The following is a 26458-nucleotide window of genomic DNA, read 5'->3' as shown; positions in this document are numbered from 1 at the left end:
GGTGGGGATCTGGGGCCTTCGCTTCCAGGAGCTGCACTGACAGAGCAATTGATTGTACTTTCAGATGCTCTCTCCTCTTTCATCCATGGTTTCAACAGGAATGTGTTGCAGGCACCATTCTCCGTGCTAGAGATGCAGCCGCCACCCCCAAAAAAAATTTTTTAAAGATGTTCTTTATTTATTCCTGAGAAACAGAGAGAGGCAGAGACACAGGCAGAGGGAGAGGCAGGCTCCATGCAGGGAGCCCGACGCGGGACTCGACCCCAGAGCCCAGGAGCCGAAGGCAGACGCTCAACCGCTGAGCCACCCGGGTGCCCCTGGTGCCACTCAAACTGACAGGAGCCTCCCTGTCCTCCCGGAGCTCACACTACTCCAGCCAAGCCCAGGACACTCCAGGCCTCCGCAAATGCCGTTCCCTTTTCCATTCTCCGGTGACCTCCCCACCCCGGGGACTTTTCCTTGTCCCCTAAGGCCCACTCAAGCCACCCTCCCCCACCGCCATGGGTCGGGTACCCCCCTCCCAGGATCGTCACTGGCACGGTCCCCAGCCAGCCCCACTTCTACTTCCCCGACCAGGCTTCCAGGGTCCCAGGGGCGGCGGCCAAGCCTTCCTGGGCCAGGACCCCAGGGACGCACTCCCAGTCCGAAGCCCAGGATGGAGCAGGCCGCAGCATCAGTGGTGCTGGTGGAAGGGACAGTCGAGGACTTGTCTGAAGGATTCAAAGTCGGTCTGCAGTGTCTGCCTGGGGTCACCCTGCTCCTGGCCTTCCAGGGGAGAGACCCACAGGAGCAAAGGTGGGCAGGAGACCCCACCTGAGCATCGAGAAGGCAGGGGTGTGCGGGGCTGTCCATGGCAGGTCAGGGACCCGGCCCCAGAGAGACTAGAAGGCAGCGGCCTCCCCCAGGGGAGACGGGCCCCCAGGGTAAGCCTCAGGGGCCCCTCTAGTTATGAAGGGGTCTCTGTTCCCTCTAGCTGCCCCCACGGAGCGGAGCCTTGGTCTTCAACAGCACACACGTCCTCCCCTTGGGGCGGCAGGGGGTGATGCACAAGACAGAAGGCAGCGCAGGCCTGGCTGGCGCCTCAAGGGGCCGATATTGGGGTGTCAGGTGGCCCTCGGCACCTGCAGGCCCAGCCGGACGGCCCACGCGGCCCACACGGCCCCGCGGTGCAGGGCCCACGCGCTCCTCGGCCACGGGGGAGCACAGGCCAGGGGTCCTGTGCCCGGCCTGCCAGCCCGCTCATTTACGTGGGATTTACAAGCGCTCGGTTCATGCCTCCCCGCCACAGCTTCCTCCTGTCCAGCCCTGCTGCTGCCTCTGCAGAGACAAAGGAGCGTCTTCTGTCCCTCGAGTCTTCTCCCAAAGGCCCATCTGGGTACCGAGAGCACCCCGACTGGAAAAAGGGAGCCTGCTAAAGTCCAGAGAGAGCAGGGACCTCACTGGAGGTCACCCAGCCAAGCAGGTGGGGCCGGGCTGGAGGCCCCCCCTTCCTAGCTGCTCCTGAAACCCACCCTTCGTCCCCCTCCCCACCACGGGCTGGGTGGGCCTCCGAGGAGGTAGACAAGGCCACGAGTAGGCCCTGAGGTCCCTCCAAGACAAAGCAAGTTGGTCTTAGAACCCAGAACTGTGGGAGGAAGGGGCCCCACAGAAGCCCTGATCCAGCCCCTTCTTACAAACAAGGAGAATGAGTCTCAGGGAAGGCAAGGCCCGCCCAGGATCATGAGGGCGGGGACCCACGTCCCTGCCCCCAGCCCAGAGCCCTTCCAGGCCCCCCAGATGCCCAGGCTCCTGGCCCCACACACTTGCTGTTGCCTTGGTCAATCTGGAAAGGCTGGATGTGGGGGGGAAAGACCCAGCCAGGGTTGTGGGGGGCTGGCCCAGGAAAGCACAGGGCAGACGGACAGGGAGGGGGTGCCATGGGGGGGGGGGTGATTCGAGTTCTGTGGGAGCTGGGCTTAGACTCAGACGGGGGGGGGGGGGGGGAAGGGGGGGGCTGTCCCAAATCTCCCACACACCCCAAAAGGCCCTGTCCCTACTGCCAGGGGCAGGCCAGAAAAGAACAAAGAGAAGAAAGGCCCCGGGAGAGGGCAAGGTTCCTTCCTCTGCATTCCCTGCGGCCCTAGTCTGCCCACCCCCTCCCAACAGCCTCCGAACCCCTCCCCGCCTCCCACCGCAGGAGCCCCAGGGCTTCTAAGGCGCAGACCCCAGCCCAGCCCTCGTCACTGCCCTAGGGGCTGAAAAGCCAAACTGAGGCTAGGGCACAAACTTTGTGTCCTGCCCGCCAGTTGCCCCTTGCATCTCCAGCCACCCCAGTGCATGCAGCCCTCACCCCCGCTCCTGCCCTGTACCCCATCCCCACTCAAGCCCTCCTGCATCCACACTGCCATCACCACCATTTAATCCACCCCCCACCCGATGCCCCCCCCACCGCCCCCTTCTCCCCCGCAAGGCTGAGAGGCCTGAGGCCCTAAGCCTGGCCAGGCCAGGCCTCTCTGGAAAGTGGAGGGAAGGGGAGCCTGCGGGGATGGGTGCAGGGGGAGAGAGGGCCAGCTCCTGAGGTGTGAGGAGCCGGGTGGGATGCGGAACCTGCCTGGGCTCCAGCCCACAGCTTGGCAGGCAGTGCACTGCTCAGGAGATGGGGGTTCGGATCCCATTTGTGCCTCGGATCCCATCAGCCAGGAGCTCCACGGAGTGCTTCCGGGGCTCCAAGGACAGAGGCAGTTAAGTGTGTGTGACGCCTCCACAGGCAGGAGGTTCTGAGCCATAAACAGGAGCCCCCCCCGCCCAGCCCTCAACCCCTTCCCCGCAACCAGCAGGGCTTTGCAGGCAAGGAGCAGACACGGGTAAATAAATAGCTGGTTTATTAGTAATATGTTACATTATTAAAGTGCATTGAGAAGAGATGCAGGGGCCCAAGCTGGAAGGCCGCCGGCCCCAGGCCCCGCCCTGGGCTGGCCAGACACAGCCAGAGAGGGGCCCGGCTCTCTGCCGAGATCCACGGACAGGGCTGGGGGCAGAGCCGCGCACCTGGAGAGCTTGGCCCAGGCTGTCCCCACCGGAATTCACAGTTTAGCCTAAGTTATAACATGTCCTGAGCTGAAGGTGGGAGACTAGGAGCATGGAAGCGCAGCCCCTGGGGAAGGGGGCTGAGGGGAGGGGAGAGGACCCCCCGCCCCCCAACCCCCAATGCCAAGGGCAGAGTCCTGGAACCCCCCCCCCATGAGGACCCGGCTCCTCCTTCTACATGGACGTGGTGAACCCAGGGCCCAGTTTCTCCTTCATCCTCCCCTGTCTCCCTCACCCTACCCCCTCCCATAGCTGCCCCCACAGCGGGGACTGGGGCCGTGTTCCCCTCAGACTGGGATCCCAGGGCAGAGCCAGCTCATGCCACTCTCCGTGAACCCATGCCTACCCCTAGACTCTCACCCCGTCCCCGGAGGCTCGACTGGGACCCCCCTCCCCAGCCCATTTCTCCCCCAGTCCCTCCCTGCCCCACCCCACCCCCAGCCTGTAGTTTTGGTATTTTCATACAGATGCAGTCAGAATTAGCTATACATGAAATAAGCCTAACATAAAAATAGAGCTTTTTCCGTCCTTCCGTCCGGAAAGCAAACATCCTTCAATAAACATGCAAGGCCGCTGCCTGGTGGGACCCAGGGCTGGTGAGGACACCACGGAGGCAGCCCTGGGCTCGTCACGCCAGGAGCAGGAGCAGGGGCAGCTGGGGTGGAGGGGCCAGAAAGGCTCCGGCCTCGGCCCCCAGGTCCAGAGCCAGGGTCCCAGCTTCCCTTCCCGCACCCCGCTCTCCGCCCCGTGGGCTCTTGAGGACGTCACCGCGTTTAGCCAAGTTTGAGGAGGAGCGCTGGAAAAGTGGTCTCCAGAAGCTAAAGTCCGAGTTCATCCATGCCCCAACTTCGCGGCCCCCACGGCCCGTGCCCCACGCGGGCCTGGCAGCCGCCCGCGGCTGGCCATCTCCAGGCCTGGGTCCTCCATCAGGCCGTGCAGCGGCGCACGGAGACTCCCCAGGAACCCGCGCCACGCCCAGCCCCGGGGCCCTAGTGGACCAGCAGGCCGAGAGCCAGTGTGGGCAGGATGCACAGCCAGAGGGAGGCAGCCAGGGCCCGGGCGTGGCCCAGCAGGTGCTCGGCGGTGGCGCCATCCTCGGGCAGCAGCTCCCAGTGCTGAGCCTCGTGGAAGTAGGAGCCCTCCTGGGCCTCGCAGTGGTAGTGGCCGTATTGGCGCGCCGTGAGGTTCTCGATGAACAGAATACAGTTGGGGCTCTGGTGGCCCGGCTCGCAGGTCTGCTCCACGTTCTCCTGGTGGCGCCAGGAGTAGGTGGCGTGACGCGACTCCATGGGGCAACTCAGGTAGTAGCGAGAGTTCTGAGCCAGGGAAACCTTCTGCAGTGGGGCTTTGTCTGGAGACGAATGGGGGAGGCAGCCATGAGGGGGGCCGAGGGCTCCCGAGGCGGGCTGTGCTCTCCCCTGCTGGCCAGGCCTCTGGGCCCAAGGCTTCTAAAGGCACACGGTGCCCACCGTCCTCCCCACTCCCCCCACCTGGCCTCCCTCCCTGTTCCCGTCCCTCCCCACAACCGCCCCATATGACACCCCTCCAGCCCCAGCGGGACTGGCCTGCCCCATCTGCTCAGGGCCCCCAGGACCAGGCCATGTCTCTGTGAGATGCGGCTGTACCACCCTAGGGGACTGGGGCCCCAGCAGGGCCAGATCGGGTACCTGGTTTGGGGTTGGGGCATTCTTTGTGTGGCTCGGCTGGATGAATGGACTGCAGCATTGACCTGGAGCTGGAAGGGGCGAGAGGGTAAGCGGACAGGAGCCCACAGGTCTGGCCCCTTCCCTGCCCTCACCCCCCGCCACGATCAGCAGCAGTCTGCCCCCAGAGGACCCCCTGCAGCCCACCTCCAGCACCCCACTCCTGTGTTCACCCCTACCCCCCAGGGCCGAGGGATCCGGGCCAACGTACGCTTGGGAGCTGTAGATGGAAACACAGCGGCCCTGGTCCCAGCCGCAGTAGGGGTCTCGGGCCATGAGGCAGCCGTGGCAGCCCCCGCCGTAGACCTCACACAGGTCCAGGGGCACCTGGCTCACCTCCCACTGGGAGCTCACATACAGCTTCCGCTGGAAGGAGAGCAGGACTGCGGTCAGGCACGGCCCCCCCCAACACCAGCTTCTAAGTCACCAGGCCAGCCCTGCCTCGGCTGGCCCTGGGGACAGGGACGTGGGGAGGCTCACCCGCTCGGCGTCCAGCGACATGGCCTGGATGGCAGCCGGGTGGTGAAAGGGCTGGATCTCCATGATGTTGAAGACCAGGCTGCGCTCCCGCTCCCCCGACTCCACCACCTTGTGGATGGTGCCCCTGTCTGGAGGCGAGGGGCAGAGGGTCAGCGGGCCAGCGCGGGGGCTCCATCACCCCCCTCCAGACACGGAGGAGGAGGCTGGGGGGCATGGCTCGGGCCAGGATCCCAAGACGCGGCCGGGGGTGCGCAAGGAGGGCACGACTGGAGAGGGGTGCAGGAGCCTGGGAGAGACCCTGTTGGCCGGAGGTCGGGCCGCAGGCGCTGGAGGAGGCCGCAGGGGCAGCGGGGCCCGGGGCACAGAAGCGGTCCTCAGGGCCGTGCTCCACACTCTCAAGAGGCGGCTGCTACCTCCCTGATTCAGGACGAGGAAATGAGGCTGAGAAAGGCCGAGCCACTTGCTCAAGGTCACCAGCCGGTGCCTGGAACCCAGAGACGTCAGATCCCCACCCCTCAGCTCCTACGATTCCCCTGCTTCCTGGACTCTTCGGGGGATGTTTGCCTTAAATAAACTTTTCATTTTGGAATATTTTTAGCTTTACAGAAAAGTCGCAAAGACAGTACATAGTTCCCGAACACCCTTCACCCAGTTTCCCCCAACGTTACTACCTTATATAACTGTGGCACATTTGTCACAATGGAGCAATTGACACTGGGATGTTACTCTTACCTCAACTATAGACTTTATTTGGGTTTCTTGGGTTTTTCCACTAAAGTCCTTTGTCTGTTCCAGGATCCAATCCAGGACTCCGTATTGCATTTAATCTTACAGGATTTTTAAAGTTTTATAAAAATGTTTGATTGGAAAAGGATGTAGATGCCACATAGAGATTCCCAAGGTCAGAACCAGGCTGCCTGCCTCCAAGGCCGTGCTGCCTCCATTCCTACCTGTCGGGGACTAATGGGCATTCTGACCTCCAGGTCTTCCCATTCCCACCTCCCCTGCTGTCCCAGTTTCTAGAATAGCTTACCTCCCTCTCCCTCCCTCCCGATTTCCCAGGGCATCACTTGCCCCAAAAAAGCAATCAGATGATCACCCACCTAGGACGCTCCTCTATGTGTCTATGATCCCCCTCTCTGGGCTCCGAGATGTGACCAGATGCTCCTTTGTCCTGACAAGCCCCCAGCCTGGCCACTGCCTTCACACCCCCATGCGCACACATTGCCCTCCGCCTCCTCCACGGCAGCCCGGTGAGCACCTCCCACAGCTTCTCCCAGGTGTGAGACCTCCCACTCTCTGCAGTGGGCTCAGAAAGTTCTATTTCCTCTCTGGCCCCGATCCTCCCTGCCGCAGGCTCCAGGATGCTAACTCTCCCACAGCCCTCACGGATAAAAGAGGACAACTGCCTCATCGTTCAAGTGCGCTGGCCTCCCCAGGGCTGCAGGAGGGGAGCCCACAGCCCCACCCAGCTTTCCTTGTCCCGGCTCCAGCTCCCACTCCTGTCCTGTGTGACCCTCCCTCTCCTGCACCCAATGCCCTGCTATCTATCCCCTTGGCTGACCACAGCTAGGCCAGCCACTGCTGAGCGGAGCCAGGGCAGGGGACCACGGGTGCAGCCAGGATGAAGGGGGGAGTAAAGAAATGGGGTCTCAGGACCCAGGAGCCAGGCCCCTTGGGGAATTCCTCTTCCCTAGGCTTCCGGGAGTCAACCAACCACTAAGGTCATTCGGGCCCTGAGACAGCCACAAGGTGAAGCAATAGCAGGAAGCCCCGTGGCAGGGGAGGTATTGAGGGTGAGCGCCTGAGGCTCTGACTGTGGGGCCCCAGAGGCTCTAGGCTCCCGGGGAGACACTGCCCCGGGTGGCACCACCACCTAGTCTCAAGGAAGGCCCGTGGCCCCGCCAATACTGATCTCCATGCCTGCTCCCAGGAGCCCCTTTGCCCACAGCCTGGAACCAAGAAGCTGCCAAAAACTCAGCTCAGGCCTGGCTCATCCCCAGCTGGTGGCTTCCCAGAACACAGGGGTATCTCCCAGGGCATTCCCCCCGGCTTCCGGGCTCAGCAAACCCTGACTGCCACGGGTCCTCTGCGAGACTCTGCAAAGGCTCTGCTGTCTGGAAGTCCTCACGTCTCACTATATTCTTGGCATCCCGCATCAAATGTTTCCCCTCGCCTGCACGGTCTCAAAGACAAGGAGAGAGGCCGATTTCCTCATTCTGCCCGGCAAAGGCCCCCAGGATACCAGTGACCAGGTCCTTCCTCCTGACTTTGCATTTTTCTTCCTACCATCTTCCCTGGGTCAGAGGTCGGGACCAAAGCTACACCCAGCTTTGCTCAGACTTGCTCCATTTCTGCCTCCGAATCCTCACGCCTGCTCTTCTCCCATCCTAGGATAACCGCTCCCCTTCCCTCTACCCCCACCTCCTCCAAGAAGCTCTCCCTGCCTGACTCTTCCACAGCCGCACATACGAACCCCTGGCAGGTCTTGGTCCTTCCAAGTATAAAGATCCAATCAGATGTTAGTCATATTATCATGTGTGTTTTTACAAAGCAGGCCAGAAGGTCGCGGGGTAGCCCCTCACCTGTGGTTAGGTAAAGCACGTGGAAGGTCTCCCCACTGCTGGCCTGCATGCGGTGGACAACCACTTTCTGGTAGTGGTACTTCGAGTGGAACAGGGGTGTCTTCAGAGGCCCCATGGGCTCCACCCTCTGTGCCACCTCGGGGTGACTGTCAGCCACCTGGAAGGTCTCCGTGGGTATGGGCTGCCGGTCCGGGAGGCACTGGGCAAGGAGGACAGGTCCAGGTTAGTGGTGCGGCTGGGAGGTGGGCCAAAGCCTAGGCCATGGTGGGGGTCAGCTTACCTTGCCTGGCCGAGGGTTGGGAAGGCTCATGTGGTAGCCCTTGAGTGAGGATGTTCGGAAGACCCTATCAATGTCACCGAGGGAGTACACGCAGACGGCTGAGTAGTTCCTGGGGGGCACAGAGAGCACCTCAGTGGGGGGCCCGGGACCCACCGCCCTCTCTCACCCAGGCCAGCCCAGCACCGGACAGAGGCGCAGCCCAGCACCCTGGCCTGGGAGCCGTGTGGGGACAGGCACTACCCTGGGGGTCAGGCCGGGTGCCCAAGAGTTATCAGGCGCCGGGGAAGACAGGAGGGAGGGAGGGACAGCAGGGTGGAAGGCAGGAGGAGGGGGGAAGGCAGGGGAGAGAGGCAAGTTTAACCAAATTTCTGTCTGCTGTAATCCCAAACCCCAACCTGCGTTCTTCACAGAACCACTCAGTGCAGAGGGCAGCCCCGGGGCTGGAGAAGTCCCAGCGTGTGTGTTCCAGGGGGTGCTTCTCCCACTTCTCTGGGCACAGCTACAGCATGCTGCTGCCCAAGGAGACCAGACTCCGCTTCCCGCCCCGGCCAGGCTGGATCTGCCCACGCTCAAGCAACAGGACAGGGGCCTGGCCTCCCCACCCTGTCCCCCAGTTCTCCCCACACACACCAACACTCTCGCCTGCCTTGTTTTCAATCAACAAGAGTGATTAAGAAGTGTGAATGATCAGGTGCAGGCAGCGCTTGAGCAGGTGTGATAGCACCCGGCACCCTAAGAGGCCTCGGCACCCCCTCTGAGCACGCGGCTGAGGGACACACGGGCACCGGCACAGGCGTAAGCACGCCCGTGGCACGTGCACGCATACCCATGTGCCCAGACTCCAGCATGTCAGCATATTCATCTCCCTGAGCATGGCCATCTCCCACCCCCCCGGCCCAGCAACCGTCCCCGCTCATGCCCAGCAGGGCCCACACCTTCAGATCCCTACTGGACACGTAACCGATGCCAGCCCAACCCCAACCCCCACGAAGGTCACTCACCAAGGGTTGGAAAAAACACCATAGACTCTAGTGTCCCTCCACTGGCCGTTAGGGTCAGGGAGCAAAAAGACATCCTGCAGCCTGTTGAAGTTCTTATTGGTGGTGACATCGCTGCACACCAGCATGGCTTTCAGGAAGGTGTTCCACTTGGAGACTGACAGCGAACTCTCGCCACCCTGGTCCCCCTGAAAGGAGGGAAGGAGAGGCCCCTCAGCACCTGCACCAGCTGCCACACAGCCATGGCACCTGCTGCCAGGAATGCCAGCACCCAGGCTCCAGAGGAGGCAGGGAGCCTCCGAAAGGGGCCGGGACCTGCCAGGTGACGAGGCCCAGGTGCCTGTCCTCCCAGGCCAGGTGCTTGGATCCAGCTCCAGCTGCGCGGGCCTGGCTGATCCAGGGCACAGGGCCAGCAGTAGGGACCTGCAGGCGGAGGGTGCCCGTCCCCAGACAGCGGACCAGCTCAGACACGCATTTGCCCACTCTCACAAATACACACTCACACACATGGCACAGATGCATCCCGGCACCTTCAGACGGCTGAAACACACGTGTAAACACACTTCCACACTCACGAACACATGCCACAGGATACACACATCTGCACACTACCACGCATGCACAGGTGCCCAGACCCTCTTGTGCATGCACGTTCGCTCCCACAATCCCACACCCAGACTCACGCACACATGTCACACGCTCCTTCCTGCAAACGTGTGCGACAACTGGCCCAGGTGTGTTTTCGCACATTTGCTCACTTCTGCTCAGGTGTGGACATGCACTCTTGCCCACTCAGCCGCCCACTCACCCTGCACAGCTGGGCCACGCGGGACACGTTGAGAGGGGCCTCGGGGTTCTTGTCAGGATTGTCCTCCCGGAAGAAGTAGTAGATCTTGTCATCATAGGCCTGGTCTTGGTGCACGATGGTAGCCTTGATGAACTGGGGGTCTGCCAGAGACAAAGGCGAAGGGGTGTGAGGCTGGGAGCCCGCTCAGAGGACCCGCCCCTGTGTGCATGCGCGCGCACACACACACACAACCCAAACCTCTACCAACAAACCCGGGGCAAACAGACCTAGAATAAAACCCATAATATCAGGCCAGATAGCCCAAGGGGCCTGAGCCTCTGCACCCCCACCCCACACCTGTTTTGCCCTCTCCTTTTTTTTTTTTTTAATGTAGATTAGCAACAATTAGAATTTTTTTTAACAAGGTTTTTTACTTTATTTTTATTTTTTTTTAAATTTATGATAGTCACAGAGAGAGAGAGAGAGGCAGAGACACAGGCAGAGGGAGAAGCAGGCTCCATGCACTGGGAGCCCGACGTGGGATTCGATCCCGGGTCTCCAGGATCGCGCCCTGGGCCAAAGGCAGGCGCTAAACCGCTGCGCCACCCAGGGATCCCTGTTTTGCCCTCTCCTATAAGGCTATGGTCGGCCTAAGAGCGATGACTTCATGCCTGGGGACTGGGGGGAGGTCCCCAGGGGCCCCTATGTCGCTTCTGCCTAATTGGCAGCGCCCTAATGAGGGAGGTGTTGCCCCCACATGAGCTCAGCAGAGGGATGCACTGGCTCAGGGGAGCCCACACTGGGTCTGTGGCTGCCCCCCGCCCCCACCCTATTGTCTCCCATCCTCCTGCCTCTGGCCCCTCAGGCCCCCAGTGTCTTGAGGGCCCAGGGAGCCCCCCAGGGAACACGAGGATTCCGCCTACTGCCCTGGGCATGCACACCTCTCCACCCTCTAGCCCAGCTGGAGCCTGACGTACTCTGCATGACGGTATCACTGGTGTACAGCTCAATTTCGCCCTGGATGCGCCGGAACCGGGGGATCTTTCCATTGTATTCCTGCTTCCGGATGGTGGAGTACACTTCATCCCCTGGGCGTGGTGGGAGGGGCACGGGTAAGGGCAGACAGCTCCTGGGGGTCCCTTCTCCAAGCCTGGGCTGCCGGACACGAGCTGACCGCCCTCCCCCAGCCCAACGCAGCCGCCCTACCGTCAAACAGGACCAGTGAGTTCTCATCCGGGCTGAAGGGGGCATAGCCTCTCTTCTCACCAAGAGACTCCACGGTGCCATTCACCTGGGGGAGACCAAGGAGGGTCCAGCAGCCACATGATGCCATGGCCACTGCTCCCAGGAGGCCAGCTTCCCAGCCAGGGTCTACATCCTCCCAGGGACCAAGGTGAGGCCAGCCTCCGAGTCCCTCCAGCTCCTTCCCTATACAGGGGGCAGAAGCCCACCCAGACCCGGCCCATGGGGAGGGCCTTCTCACCAGGCTCCAGCAGCTGGGACGCCGGGCATTGGTGCCACAGATGAGCAGCCCATCGCCCTGCTTCTCCAAGAGCGTGATGTAGTTCTCGCAGTCCTGCCCAGGAGAAGGGGAAGGAGAGGGTTGGCTGGAGGCCCTGGTGGGCCTAGCACTCGGACCCTCCGTCTTGGGGCAGGAGGCATCAGAAGTCTGAATCCCAGAGGCACCCTTCAAAAGGAGAGCCCGGGGGGGTGCCACTGACCCCAACCCCCCCCAAGAACAGAGTTAAGGGCAGAGAAGCTTTAGAGAATGACCACGTCTCCCCATCAGACCTGGGACTCCTGGAGCTCCCAAGGCCGGGCCATGCCTCCTTCCCCAGACTCAGGACTCCTGTCCCTACACCCCCCCACTACCTCTCCCCCACTCACCCGCTTGTCCAGGCAGGACCCCTTCGTGGAGCCGATGTCCACCTGGGGGAGAGGGGAGAGCATTAATCCACTCCGCCGAGGTGAGATGCCTCTAAGTACCTTCCATGCATCTTGGGGATGAGCTCACTTTATAGATGAGCAGCTAGGGCTCTGAGAGGCTGAGTGATTTACCTGAGATCACACAGGCTGGCCTGCTACCCAGAGCCAAAGCCCAGAGCCAGCCCAGAAATCTTGGAAGACGGGAGCCATGGGGTTCTGGAGCCCAACTTCCTGTCCTGCCCACCCTCCTCCCGCAGCAGCACAGCCCACTTGGCCGGGGGGGCTAGCTCTAGGCCTTTCTCAACGTTTCCCCAACACCCGTGCCAATCTGGACTACTGTCAGGGAGCCTCTCCCAGGGACCATATGTGGGATATAATAGGAGGTGGGCCAGTTTACAAAGGGATGCTGGCTCCCAGGGATTCCCTGAGGCCCCCCTACCAAGGCCAGAGGGGAGACAAGGAGTGAGACTGGGGTGGGGGGAGGAGGGAGGGGCCCAGCTCGGTTCCTGGGGCCAGCAGGGGGATCCAGGCAGAGGGGTCCGGGCTCACCGTGCGCATGGAGGCATTCTTGCCCTCGGGGAAGTTGAAGAAATAGACCTTGCCACGTCCACCCACCCACACGGAGGAGCTGCCGGGCTCATGGAAAAGCACCGTGTGAGGCTCCGCCAGGCCGAAGTCAACCCAGTCCTGTCCTGCGCGGCCTGAGGAGGAGGCAATTGGCAGAGATGTTGAGGCGAGGCCCTGGGCAGCAAGAACCTGCCTCCACCCCCTGGCACACCAGCACCTGCCTGGCAACTAGTGTTTGTGTCTGGACTGGGGCAGTACCAAGACCCAGAGCCGTGAGTGGGAGAAGCGAGGGGCCCCTGCTGGGGTCCAGCAACCAGCTGTCCTCACCCCAAAGCCATGATCCCTACCCTACAATATGTGTAGCCTCAGGGTGAGGGCAGGATTTAGGGATCCCTGGGGAAAACAGACCTCCCACCATCCCTGCCCAACACACACACACACATACACACACGCACGCGCGCACAGGCGCACACACTTCAGTCTGCTATTCCCAAGAAGCTAAGGCTTCAGGACTCAACTGGGGCTCCCTGGCTTTGCTCTGTGAGGGTCACTCCTGCCAGGACAGAGGCAGCAGCCACGGCTGCCCCGTTGCAGGGAGTGGGGCCTCTAAGCAGCCCACTCAGAGTCCGGGTTCACTTTGGTCAGAGCCCAACCCTTCCTTTGGGAAGCCCTCTCCAACCCCTCCTGACCCACCCAGGCCAGCTTTCATGGGAGCTAGAAAAGGAATCTGAATATCCGCTCCTCCCCATTTTTACAGATGGGAAAATGGAAGTCTAGAAGGAGGCAGCCCAAGGTCACAGGGTCGGGAGCAGGCGCTGAACGACCACGCACGCCGCAGCCTGGCCTGTTCCGGGCTGCGTCCCGGGGGTGCTGGCTCGCCCTGGCCGGGGAAGACCGGCCTGACCTCCCCAGCAGCTCTGCGACCGGGAGCCCTTCGCAGGGCACAGCCGAGGCCTCGAAGCAGAAGGGCTGACCAGGACAATTTTGCCCAAAAAAGAAACTGTCTGTAGCCACTACCTCCAGGGACAGGATGTCTCATCTCCGGTGACATTGCTGAGGTCGGCCTGGTTGTAGGACTAAATTAGAGATGGGATAGCCTGCGGCTCGGCCCCCTGCAAGCAGCCCCAGCTAGCATCTTCCTGCCCCTGACCAGCTTGGGCTCACCCCAGAAGTCAGCGACCGCTGTTTATTCAGCTGCAGCAAATTCAGCCAGTTTCCCACCGGCGCCGGAGCAGGACACAGCCTGGCCCACTCGGAAGAGGGCCGCCGTTCCCTGAGCCTGCCCCGGGTCCTGCTGGTGCTACAGTCAACGGGGCGTCCCTGCGACCCTCTCCCCTTAGGCAACCCACCCCATCCCCCACCCCCCGCACGGTCAGGTCAGTCCTGGACGTGGGATATTTTCAGTCTGCACCTTGGCTGTGGCCTGGCGCAGGGCCTCTGGGGGACACACCAGCCCAAGGTCACACGAGAAGGAGGACAGACTGGCTCCTAGAATCGGTTCTCAGAGATGCCGCACCACGGGCCGCAGACTCACTGCCCGGGCTTCCCCTGGCTCTCCCGGAGCGCTCCACGCACAGCCTGAGCAGCCGGGCTGCACCCTCGCTCACCCTCTCAGCCCCAGCTGTGCAGAGCGATGCTGAGAGCCCAGCTCGGCACTGGGTTGGGGTGCGGGGTGCTGGCCGAGGCTTGGGCACCGCCTGGCTGGCAGGGCTCAGCCCCCAGGCTCCCCCCACCTCTCCAGAGTGCTAGGGTCAGTTGCCCGGCTCCCCTTTCATTGGCAGCCAGCCAGGGATCCAGACAGTCTGTGGCTGCCCTTTTTCCACCCCCAGCCAGCCACGGCCAGGAAAAGCTGCCTGTCTGCATCTGCATCTGGAGATGGGCTGGAGCCTGAGAGCTGAGCCCCCCGAAGCCTACCCCTCAAGCCACACCGGCCTGAGAGGAGAGAAGTGCAAGGCCAACCACAGGTTGGGCGTGGGGGGGGGGGGGGGGCGGCACCAGAGTGGGTCCCGGGGACAGCTCTAGTCTAGGGGTTGCAGTCCTGCCCCCGGGGAGTCGGGCCTGACGGGAGATGCATGGCCTGGCCCCGGAGAGCCAGGTGTGAGGGGGAGACCTGGCCCTCCGCTGAAACCCAAGTGACACAGCCACAGCAAAGTGAGCCTCCCCGAATCTCATGCAGACCTGTCCCCGGTGCAGAACTCAGGGCCGCTCACAAGGTCTTTCTGAGGACACAGAGGGAGGGAGGGTGAGGGTGGCCTGCTGTGGGGTGCGGCGCAGGGGCTATGACACTGGGCGCAGGACGGACCTGCACAGACCTGCGAGCCCGAGTCCCACTCCCTCTGAACCCCGCCTGCAGCAGCCAGGGCTGCATGACGCAGAGATTGTTCGCCCCATTCTGCAGAAGAACACACGGGGGCCAGGGAGCACTGCCGCCCTTGGCCCCCAGACTCCCGCCCCCCCACTCCGCGCCTGGTGCAGTGTGTGGGTAGGACGGCACCCGCTCAGCCCCAGGACGCGGCCTTGGCCCATTCTCCACCCAGCCCCGGCCTGGCTCCCGAACTGCCCAAGGCCCTCAAAGGGCCTGATTGTGCCGGGGAAGTGTCTGAGCAGCAGCGGCTCGATGAATACATGAAAGAAAGCTTTGTTCAGGTTGTAGGAGCTGGGTGGGGGCTCAGGGGCAGGAGGGCTGCCTGGAAGTGAAGGCAGCACCAAGCCTTCACAGCCAGCACCCGCGGCCCCATGGCACCATCACAGAGAGCTGGGTCAGGGAGGGGGCGGCCTTCAAGGCTCTGCCCAATGCGGGGCAAGGCCAGGCAGAGCGAGGCCAGAGCTTGCCCCTAAAAACAGCCAGCGGGCTGAGCAAGTGTCACATCCTTACGTGCATCTTTTTGCTTCCCAGTGAATCCGAAGGGCTGGGGGAGGTGGATCAAAGCTAGATGGGTCAGGAACAGGCAGGAGGAAAATCCCAGACAGGGGAAAGAGCCAAGCGAAGGTGGGAAGGCTGACTGGACGGTGGGTCCCCAGACCCAGGGGCCCCGAGCGCGATGGGGTGGGGAGGTACAGCAGCACAAGGAGCCTGCCCATCGGCCTGCAGCACTGCCCTCACCTCCCTCCTCCGGGCAGGGCTAGGATTCAGAAAGCCTCCCCTCGCTCCTCTGGCATCCCCCCACCTCCCTGCTCTCCCTGCCTGACCAGCTCCCTCTGCTTCCCATCCTGGATATCTAAAAGGAGCACCGTCTGGCACTGTGTCTCCCCCCTCGCTCCCCGGCCTGACGCATTAGTGGCTGACTAAGTGGTAGCTAAAAGCTCCCAGAATAACCAGGGGTTCGGGCCAGGGAGGGGGCTAGGTGCACCTGGGGGGGGGGGGCATGGCCCCAAAGGTGGGCCAGGCACAGGACCCCTGCCCCCACCCCCATGTGATTCTGAGCCAATCCTTGCTCCTTCTGGACCGAGAAAGAGCACACTCAAGCTGCCCTGTACCCACGCCAGACTCCATGGTCCCGAGTCCCCACCCTCCTTGCAGTGGCAGGAGCTGCAAGACCCATCCTCAGCCAGAGAGGAGGGTCAGGAACGTGGCCGAGCGTGGGAGGCAAGGTGCCACCGTAAAGAATCAGACCTGATCACTCTCACGGCCCACCCTCCCACCACCATCCCAGTGGCCTAATGGCTGGAACAAGTCCGGACTTCCATGGGGTAGGTTTTCTGAAAGCAGGCTGCCCTGGGGGGGGATATTGTTCCTCCTCTCCTACACTACGGGTGCTGTCTCTACCTGGTCCCCACTATGCCCACATCCTCACTGCTTACGAAAGAGAGAGGCAGCCCAAGAGGAGGATGGGAGTGGGGGCTGGGACGTAGGGGATGTTGTTGTCCATGAAGGGAGCAACAAGGCACAGGCCCCATAGCCTGGCCTGGGTAGGGACAGCCTTCTAACCTGACCCACTGACCCGACGGGCCTCGAATGCCAACATCAAGGAGCCCTTTGAAAGTGGGCATTGAGGCAGGCGCTGAGAATGGCAGGAATGTGGACACCAGCAGGGAATGCCTGAGTCGGGCAGCTGGGGAGGCCCGGGCACAGGGCAGGAGCCAGGCCAACCTCGGACTAGGGACCCAGCCATGTCCTCCCACGGGGCACCCCACCCTGCATTCCTACAACGCACACCTGGCTGAGAATGAGGAGGGAGGGCCCGCGTGTGGCCCAGGAATTAATATGCAGCGTCTCCAGCCTTTGCCACCCATACCCCACAGGTCACGGTGGAAGGGAGAGGATCTGAACAATCACTGAGCTAAGGAAGCAGAGAGGCCAGATGAGCTTGCCACTGGCCCAAGGCACATGGCAAGGAAGGCAGAAGTAGGGGCGGGCCACAGCTCCAGCCCTGCAGGACCACATCCCCCACCGCCTAGAGAGCCTCTTGATTTACAAAATGCTGTGTATTGCTTCTCTCTGCTTCCCCGGGTCACCTCCTGCTCCCCATCCTCCCCTCCCTTCCCCACTGGGTGAAAACCTGCTGGGCCGATGGAGCACATCCTCCCCCCCACTGAGGTCAGCTATGGGTGGGAGTGGGGCGTGCCTCACAGGTGGGCTCAGCCCTGGCTCCTAGAGGCCTGTGCTCCCTTTGGCAGCCAGGTGGCTGCTTGGCTGTGACCAGGGCCTTCCTGGGTTGCTTCCTTCTCTGTGGGCTGAAGGGGCTGATACCTGCTATGGTCTAGGTTTTCTTTCTTTTTTTTTTTTTTTAGGTCTAGGTTTTCTGATCCAACCATGGTTCTCAGGACAAATCACAAAACAATCAGCTTTGAGTTCAGGGGTCGTTTTGGGGAAGTGTGGAAGTCTAAGTCCCAGAAAACCCAGAGACGGCTTTTTGAATGGAGGTAGAGGCAGCAGAAGAAGCCAACATCCCCTTCTGCCTCCATCAACTAGCCTGCCAAATACCCCGGCCACCGTGCAAAGAAGGCAGGACAAGGGTCTATACTTCCATTTTCCAGACAGGAAAACTCAGGCCCCTCCGGGTGGGCAAGGGCTGTGCGCTCTCTGCACCGTGCCACCGTGCTCAGGGGATCAGAAGCCCGGCTGGTGGGAAGCCCTGCTGGGGTGAAGGCTTCCAGGAACCAGGCAGTGTGGACAGCAAGCTGGGGGGGCCCTGGGCTGAGTCAGACTCAGGAGACTCAGGGAAGGAAGGCTGAGCCCACGGCCCACGTGGAGCAGCGAGGAGCCTCAAAGGCCAGGGAAGGCAGGAAACCCGGATGGGCCGCATGCCCTGTCCACCTTCTGCCTCTTCTTCAGCCCGGCGGGTTCCAAAAGCCCCAGAGAAAGTCCAAGGTCAACGGGTGGCTCCTTCAAAGGAGAGGATGGGCAGAGCCAGGGGCCGATAAGGGAGCAGGGCAGAGGTGGGGGAGAGGGCAGAGGATGGCTGACCCACCCCGGTACAGGGAGGCAGGCGAGACGGGGAGACCTGAGAGAGGCTCCCCAGCTCAGCCTCAGCCTGGGCCGGGGGAGAGGGGGCAAGGGGAAAGAGCGAGGGCAGCCTGCCAGCACGGTGTGGAGGGAGCGCGGGCAGGGGCTGGGCTGGATCTCGCCAGAAATCAGAGATGCCAAAGGAGGAGAGCGGCGACAATGACACCCCTGCCACCCAACCCTGCACTGCACTTCCGACGTGCCAGGCACTAGTCTAAGCAATTTTTAGATACATTAACTCATTGATCACTGCTGAACTCTTTGAAGGGGGGTTCTTTTATCACCACGTCTCAAGCGAGGGCAGCGAAACACAGAGAACTGGAGCCACTTGCCCAGGGGCGCACAGCTATTAGGTGGGGGAGTGGAGGCCAACGCGCAGGCAGACGGACTCTGGAATCTGTGCTTCTAGCACTGCGCTCCATAGCAGGGCCCTCGGAAGCTTCCAGGCCAGTGCCTCCCACACCAAAGAGAAGACTGGGGCCCAGAGAGGGTGGAGCCTGGTCAGAGGCCTCTGGGCCCATGAGGGTCTGACCTCTATCCACGATGTCCTAAAGAGACCGTGTGTAAGGGAGCACAGGCGCGCGGGCCTGAGGCAAGGGGGTGAGGGGTGGCAGGGATCTGAGCGCCCACGGCATGACTGACTGGGGAGGTGAATATCTTGAGATCTCGGTACAAAACAGCAAGGCTGGGGTAGAGCACAGGGCAGGGCAAGATATGCTCGTGAGCCCTCCCTTACTATCTGCCCAGCCAGCTTCCTCCCCAGCCGGCACCGGCGAAAACACTCCAGCCCCGACTCAGCTCCAGAACCCGCCATGGCTCCCAGCGCCTCTCCCCGCAGGGCCCTCCCCCTCTACCTGGCAGCCAAGGCCCACCTCTGCTCATCTCTGCCACGGCTCTTTCCCTCCTCCCCACTTTTGCTCATGCTCTCCTTTCCCACGGTTCCCCTCTCCCCTTCCGTCTGCGCACATGGTCCTACCTGTCCTTGAACACCTGGCCTCAGCCGCCTGGCTTCGGGAGGTATTCCCGGCTGCTCCAGCCCTCACTGCTCCATCCTCCCTCTGACCTTGCGCAATACACCATCTGGCACACAGCATCCGCCCTCAGATCGCACTGTCTGGTGGGATTTTGCCTGGACCGTTGGGTCCTGAAGGTGAAGGCCAGGCCTCCTCTCATTCCGTGGGCCCTGGGCCAAGCCAAGGCCAGGGCTGGGCAAGTAAGGACAACTCAGATAGCAGGGAGGGGTGGACAGGAGTAGTCGCCAAGCTGCTACATCAGCGGAGCAGTCGTCTTGGAACGGGTTCCTGGGCCACCGACAGGGCACTGAGTTATCAGGGTAACATTCCTTCCTCACTAGGCCAGGCCAAAGCCCTGGGCCCAGGAGATAAACAGCACGAGCGGGTCTGCCCTTCGCTCTCACCTGGCCCCTGCTCCCTGCCCAGTAAGTCTCTCCCCCCTGGGCCACCTTATACTGAAATGTCCTGCTCTCACCTCCTGTCGCAGTCCTTGGCTCTACCCCTAGGTTCCGGATCTCCCGGGTGCCCTCCCTGCCTGGCAGCAGGCTGACCTCTCCAAGCAGCTCTGTGCTCCCCGAGGGCCAGCCCGGGCCTTCTCCGGGGGCAGGTGCCGCCGCCCTCCGCAGTGAGAGCTGCCCCGAGGCGTTAGCGCAGAGCCCGAGCCCCTGACTGGAAGCAAGGGGTGCAGGAGGCAGGGTAGGATCAGCCTAATCCCAGGGGGCCGTAACGGTTAAACCCAGATTAGCCCAAGCCGTGACACACATCAACCTGCCCTTAAGGCCTGACGCCCAGCTGCCCGGAGGAAAAGACCAGAAGAGCCACATGGACCCAGCCCAATCTAAGGCCCCGAGGGAGGCTGGTCAGGGCCGGTGGGCTTCTGGAAGCAGACAGCACTGGGGCAGGAAGAGCCTGGGCTCAGCCCAACTGGCCAAGGAGGAAGGGCTCAGTGAGCCTCAGGCCCGGGGAGGGAGCGGGTAGGCAGAGGGGCAGGTGGACAGAGGCCAGTGGCCGGGCCCACAGCAGGCTTGGGGAGAAGACCCAGCCCTGGCCCTCGCTCTGCCTGTGTCCTTGGGTGACCTTGGCCGGCCTCTATCATCTCTGCCCTCAGTTTCCCCATCTACGGAATGTGTGGTTGGCCCAGCTGATCTCTGACGTTTGTCCTCTGATGTCCTAGGCCCTGCTCCATCAGGCCATGAGGTGGAGTCATCCAAGGCTTTTTGGAGGAAGTGAGACAGAAATGGCAGAAAGGAGAAGGGTGATGAGGGTGCAGGGAGGGATGACGAGCAGGGCAGCAGCACCAAGGCAGGAACACATGGGCGCTGGGGAGTGGGAGGAAAGATGTGTGGGAGAGAAGGTGGGTGCAGAGCCCGGCCACAGGCAGCCCTGGGGAGAGTGGTAGCTCTGTCACTGCACAGTACCGTGGAGGGACGGAAGGGCCGCAGGGGACACATCTCCCCGGGAAAGGGGGATGCGTGCTCTCCGACTGCGAGGTCAATAAGGGACCACCGTCCTCTAGGCTCTAGGAGGACCCCTTCCTCCCCAACCCTGGGAGGAAGGAGACCTCTGGGGGCAGACAAGCCTGGCCAAAAAAGGAAACTATGAGAAGGGGAAGCTTTCTGTCCCCAAAGCTACCAACCAGAGCAGAGGAAGTATGGTCAGGCCCTTGTGACATAGCCAGACGCCGTGTGGTAGCTGAAATAAGGGACACAGGGCTGGGGGTGGAGGACAGGACGTCAACTGGGAACTCAGCTGTCAACAACAGTGCCACCCACTCCCATCACCGCCCCCCTGCAGGCTGCTGGACCCCTTCCCCTGGTCCGAGCCTCAGCTTACCACCTACACATCAGGGGCCCTGGCCTGGCCCTTCATAAAGAAGGGTGCCCAGGTTTCCCTGTTTCTCCTGAGTGCCCAGAATCCCCCCAGGCCCCCCAGCCCAAGGAGTGATCTACCCTCCGCTAAGGAGGTAACGGTGCCTGGAAGGGGAAGCTGGCCACAGGAAGGGATCTGCCCCTCCCCGACCAACAGTGCCTGGATGGTGCCAGGGGAGTCCTCCCACCACGGCGACTCTCAGCCCAGATACAGGAGAACCATAGTCAGGAGTTAGGCAGAAAGCTCCTGGCTCCCCATACAGGAGCTAGGACACTCAGGAGGCCTCCCCTGCAACCACGGTCCTTCCTCCCACTGGCTGTATAAGATTAAGTGGCCCAACTCAGATGTCCCCTCCTGTAAGAAACCTTCCTGGAGTCTCCAATCCTGGCTAACTCAACGTCTCCCTCCTGGGGGCCCCACTCAGCTCTTCTCCTCTCCCTGGTCCTAGTTGTAAGTTTTTGGGTCTAAAATCCTATCACACTAGGTACTTCCTCCTGTCGCTCTCCTCCTCAGCTGGCTTCTACTACTCGTGTCATCCCAACTTACCATCTCCTCCAGGAAGCCCTCCCTGATTGGGCAGACTGGGTTAGGTGCCTCCTCAACCCCCAGAGCTGCCCTCTGTTACAGGCCCTGCCACATTTTATTGTAACTGAAGGTTGACCTGCCTGTCCGTCTCCCCACCTGCACTGAGAAGTCTATATAAACTGGTGGACTTTCTCATCCCTGGGTCCCCAAGCCCTGCCCTGAGACTAATACAAGGTTGACCCCAGCAAATGTCAAGCGTCAAACATGCTAAATCACTATGCCCACCTTTAAGACTACTAACTAATGAACCACTTCCTGCAGCTGATTCTCGGCCGTCCGCTCCTGATTTCCCCTGACTTCCCAGGTTTCAATTTCTCCTTAATGCTAAAGTTTGAACCGGCTACCGCAGCCTCTGCCCGTCCCAGAGAGGCAGGAATCCCAGGAAATCCGTGCTCTGTTAAGTATAAGCTCCTCCCTCCAGCCACTTTGGACATCTGAGGACACTGAGCCTCAGAAAAAGGCAAGTACCTGCCCAGAGTCACACAGCAAATCAGGTCAGAGGGAGGACCCGAGCCAGTTCCTGACCTCTGCTCTCTTTTCCCCACACTGTGGATGCCTCAGGCCCATGCCTGCATCTGCCCACCCCAGCCTGCTCTCAGAATCTTCACTAGTAAGGAACAAGGGGCCACGCGGCTTGGCCAGATGATGTCACCTGAGTGACATCATCACTCAGAAAACCCCATCTCTCCTCCTGGGAATTGCCCCCCCTTCCCTGGTTCTGCAGGAGGAGTTCATCTGGAAGGTGATGAGCACATCTAAGTCCCCAAGGGGGCAAGGATTTCCACTGGAAATGCTGATGCTTGGGGAGCCCCAGCTGTGACCTCATCCCCTGGAGAAGGTGACAGCAACCCCCTGCCCTGGGGAGTCACCACATAATGGCTCCCCCAGCAGCCACCAAGTCAACAATAACATCCTGTTGTTTAATTGGACAAGAGATAGCGCAGAACCGGCTGGGCAGGTGGAGACTGGAGACTCAGCTGTGTTTCTCGTTGTAGACACAATGGCTCACCTCTGATTTGGGGGGTCAAGACCTGCCTGGGTTTCCCCAGCTCCTCCCAGCAGGGATGGAATGAGAGAGGAGTACACAGCTTACACAAGCATGCCAACCTCTGGCCCCCACTTGCAACCCACTCCCCTCCAGTTCCTGCTGGCAGGGAAGTCAGCCCCTTACTTTGCCTCCGTGACTGGCCCATGTGTCACAGTGACACCCTCAGAGGACAACCTCCAGAGCCCTTCCTGATCTAACTCTGAGGGTCAGAAACAGGTGCAGAGTTCAAGGGCACCCAGCAGGTCGGTGCTGACACACCCATCTCTCTCTGGGCCAGGCCGTCATCAGGCTGGAGAGGCTTCAAGCTCCCTAACAAGTGCAGGCTGGGAATCTCCCAGAACTCCCTGATCAAATCTTTCCCTGAGGCTTAGGAGTATAAGCGACACAAAATAAACGGCAGAGATGAACCCTGCAGACCTATTCCAGTCCCCACACCTGTCCTGGCTCAAAACTAAAAGCCCAGTCTATGCCTCATAGAAAAGTGTCTCCAGAAACACCATTATCTTTGGTCTAGTCGTTGGTGGAGGCCCACCCGCTGGAAGTCAGGGGCCTGGGTCTACAGCAAGGCTGGAGGGTCCTCTTCTCAGCCTACTCCGCATCTCGCCCTGCCCAAGCCCATTCCTGTCCGACTGCCATGTGTCACCCCACGGGAAATCGGAGGCAGCTGTCAGCCAGGCATACCATCGCCAGCTGTGGGCCCGGGGGAGAGGCTGATGGCAGGGTCTGTCTGGCCGGTGGGGCGCCTGGCACTGGTGAAGATGTGCAGAGACTGCCTTCGGACGAGATAGGTGAGGGCGTGGCAGGCCCTGGTAGGGATCAATAGTGCATTACCAAGCCCAGGGCACGGCCAGCGCGGGCCCGTGTGGTACAGTTGTGAACCGTGCGCAGTGGAAAGAGTGGAGCTGGGTTGGGAGCCTTGAAAGTGGGCAAGAGGGCTGAGAGCATCTTTAAATAGCCCCAGGGTGGGGACTAAGTGGCTGAGCTGTGGAGGTTCACATTATGTGCTAAGAAGTGGCTGTGCATTAAGTATGGGGGGAGGGGTCTTAGGAAGCCTTGGGGGTAGGGGCAAGCTGAGCCAAGTGCAAGGGATTTGGTGCAAGGGGAGATTCCAGAACACTCGAATGCGGCCGTATGAGTCCCCTTCAGGGAGCCCAAATGCAGGGCTGCTCAAGACAGCCAAGGAGACTGAGGTGAGGCAAAGATGCTGGAAATGCAGAGAAAGCCTGGGCTGGAGTGAGGGGTGTGCAAGTGTCCACCCCGAACAGACAACCAGAGGTCCAGCTTTCTGCTCTACTCCCACTGGGAACACTTCTGGCCGGGTGGCAGAGCTCGCCCCCAGGGAGCCCCCTTCAGGGCCCAAACGCTGCCTAGCTCCTCCTCCCCTCCCTAACTCATAACTGGCGCTGGTGCTGCGCCAGATCGGCCCCCCAGTCGGCACCGGGAGCTCCTGTGCTGCGGAGTGACCTTGGGCAAGTCACATTCATTCCCTCCGCCGCAGCTGCAGATCGGCCCGCTCATTTTGTGTGTGGGATTTTTTTTTTTTTTTTCCCTCTCTCTGCTAAGAATACCTGCCCCAGATAATGCTCAGGCTCTCGCAATTCCTGCAAACCGCCTCAGGCATCAAAGGCTCCTGGCTGGGCCAGACCAGACCAGTCCCCCAGCCCCCACGGCGAGTCGGCCACCGCCACAGGGGGGCCGCAGTGCCGCCAAATTCGGGGGACAGAGCCCTGCGGGTCTAGGGGCGGGGAAGCATTTGTGTGCAATGCAGGGGAGGGGAGCTCAGTCCCTCGCGGCGGGAAGCCCCCAACCCCGCCGGGCCTGCTTCCGACCCATCACACAGGGGTCGAAAGTGAGGCGCCCCCGGGGGAGGTATGGGCCCCCGGGTTCGCGTGCGCACCGCGGCCTAAGAGCGGCACCCCCGCCCCGGATCCGCCGCGCGGGGGTCCCGACGACCGCGCCCCACCCCACGGGCACTGCCCCCCGCGCGGGCGCCAATTCCTGGTGACAACTGCCACGTGCGGGCGAGGGGGGAGCGGCTGGTCCCGGCACTGCGGAGGCAGCGCCCCGTGCCCCGAGCCTCCGTGCCGCGCCCCGGCTCGCCGCCGGGTGCCCAGCCCTCTGCCCGGCCTGCGCTCCTGCGCTCCTGCGCTCCCGCGCTGCTGCGCTCGGGGCCGGGGCCGGGGCCGGGGCCGGGGCCGGGGCCGGGGCCGGGGCCGGGGCCGGGGCGGGGGCAGGCGGCGGGGTCTTTGTTCCCGCAGCCCGAGCGCGGCGGCGGCGGCGGCGAGGGTCCGCGCCCCCCTTGCCGGCCCAGCCTGCGCCCCGCGCGACAGCGGCGCCCGCAGCTCACGGAGCGGACCCCCGGCTGGGGGGGCCCGGCCGAAGAGAGGGTCCTGCGCAGAGGTCCCGGCGCTGCAGAACCGGGGACGCCCCCCTGCCCGCGCCCGGCGCTGCGGCTCCCGGCCGGGAGGACTTGGAGCGACTTAGCCGGGCCCGGCTCCCCGCGCCGCGCAGCCCGCCCCGCCTGCCAGCGCGCACCCCGCGCCCCCCGGCCCCAGCGCTCCCGCGGGGACCGCCCGGGACCGCAGCGCCGCGCGCGCACTGCCCGGGGGCCGCCCTCCCCGCGCCCCGCGCCCCGCGCCCCGCGCCCCGCCGGCCGCGCGGCGCCCCCACCTTTCCAGACCGCGGAGACGCGGGGTCCGCTCCTTGGGTGGCCTCGGGCGGCGGCGGCCGCGCACAGCAGCAGCAGCAGCAGCCGCAGCGGGGGCCGGGGCCGAGCCGGCGGGCCGGGAGCGCGGGCGCGCGGGGCGCCGAGGGAGGCGCATCCGGGCGGAGGCGGTGTCATCCCGCAGCCCCGAGCGACGGCGGCGAGCAGCCCGGACTGAGCCAGCGCCCGACCGCAGCCGAGCTCCGCGCGCGAGGGGCGGAGCCGAGCCCTGACCCCACCCTCCCCCGCCCCCCTGCCCCCCCCCCAGCCTTCCTCGCCTCTGCTGCCCGACGGGGGCGCAGCGCCCGCAGCCGGGGAACCTCCGCCTTCCCTTCCCCGGCAACTTCTCGGGGAGAGAACACGGTCCTCCGGGGACAAGACTCACTTGGGGGTTTCTGTGATCGGTGCGGGCCCCGTGCGTCCCTCTCTGGGCCCCAGATCCACTCCCCGCACCCCACGAAAGGGCTGGGCTACAAGTCGGGGAGGACCTCTCCCAGGGCACCCTGCAGGGAACCTCACAAATGGCCGGCTCCGTGGTTTGGACTCTGAAAGCTGTGGTTCTCCGAGGACAGCCTGGCTTAAGTGGACGCGGTTCCCGCAGAGCCTAACAGGGACGAGCAAGATACTTTCCCCTGGGCGGGGGGGGGGGGGGGGGGGGGGGGGGGGGGGAAGAGGGTAGATGATCTGTGGGGAGCACTCAGCACCCCATCATCGTTCTGCTGTGAGAACACAGAATTTTCATCTTGGCCTGACTCCCTCCCCTCTCCCTTCCCCTCCCTTCCCCAACCAGCAGCCTTCTGGGCTGCCTCCCCCCAGCCAGCTGGTGTATGCTCAGAAAATCCAAACTCATTTCCATGTGAGTGGAGGGGGATGTAATTAAGAAGGCCCCTTTCCCAAGTAGAAAGAGAAAGGACCATCCTGCATTCCCAAGTCTTGCTGTCCTGGAGGCAGGGTCAGACCAGCCTTGAGGAGTCTGGGCTCCCAAGGCATCTAAGGGTTCAGCCATGCAGGCAACCTGATGACCCAGTCCCTCTGCCAGTTCTGTAAATAGTCCCGGCAGCTCTGCCATTAGCTGATCTCTCAGAGCCACATGCCTGCCCTTTGCAGAGGGGTCTCCTCTCCCTTGGGCCGGGGAAGTCCCAGGCTCTCCACCTTTGTGCCTGAGGGAACCATGGATAGGAATTCCACTTATCCAGTGCTTACTGGAGATCTGAACTGGTATCTGTCTCCAGGGTGAGCTGCACAGAGAGGAAAACAGGGTGAGGAGGAGGTAGCAGAGGTGCCCCTAGGCCTCCAGGACCCACACAACTAGCTGGACTTGATTCACACACTGAACATCCAGCATAGAGAGGGGGCTGCCCGGCCCCGGCCCACGCCCACAGCCAGCAAAGTTTCATCACC

At 62.5% G+C, this 26458-nt stretch overlaps 1 protein-coding gene across 2 annotated transcripts; it reads right to left on the bottom strand.

The window, feature by feature from the left end:
• Window positions 1-2844: 2844 nt before the first annotated feature.
• On the bottom strand, window positions 2845-25690 carry SEMA7A (semaphorin 7A (JohnMiltonHagen blood group)). 2 transcript variants are annotated; one of them, XM_025996206.2, is made up of 14 exons: window positions 25443-25690; window positions 12375-12526; window positions 11787-11828; window positions 11383-11475; window positions 11106-11190; window positions 10877-10987; window positions 9921-10060; window positions 9116-9300; window positions 8115-8223; window positions 7835-8033; window positions 5250-5377; window positions 4981-5135; window positions 4734-4801; window positions 2845-4417 (listed from the first exon to the last, which is right to left on the bottom strand). In XM_025996206.2, exons 2-14 carry the CDS (start codon window positions 12381-12383, stop codon window positions 4056-4058), a joined length of 1686 nt encoding a protein of 561 aa, XP_025851991.2. In that variant the 5' UTR covers window positions 12384-12526; window positions 25443-25690; the 3' UTR covers window positions 2845-4055. The 2 variants fall into 2 exon arrangements, with proteins under 2 accessions (XP_025851991.2, XP_072602077.1); XM_072745976.1 differs by lacking the exon at window positions 25443-25690 and adding an exon at window positions 25024-25288.
• Window positions 25691-26458: the final 768 nt, after the last annotated feature.

This window comes from Vulpes vulpes, unplaced genomic scaffold (assembly GCF_048418805.1).
Source record: "Vulpes vulpes isolate BD-2025 unplaced genomic scaffold, VulVul3 u000000678, whole genome shotgun sequence".
NCBI classification, from domain to species: domain Eukaryota; kingdom Metazoa; phylum Chordata; class Mammalia; order Carnivora; family Canidae; genus Vulpes; species Vulpes vulpes.
Note: the sequence above shows the minus strand (reverse complement) of the source record. Positions and strands in the feature narration are given on the sequence as shown.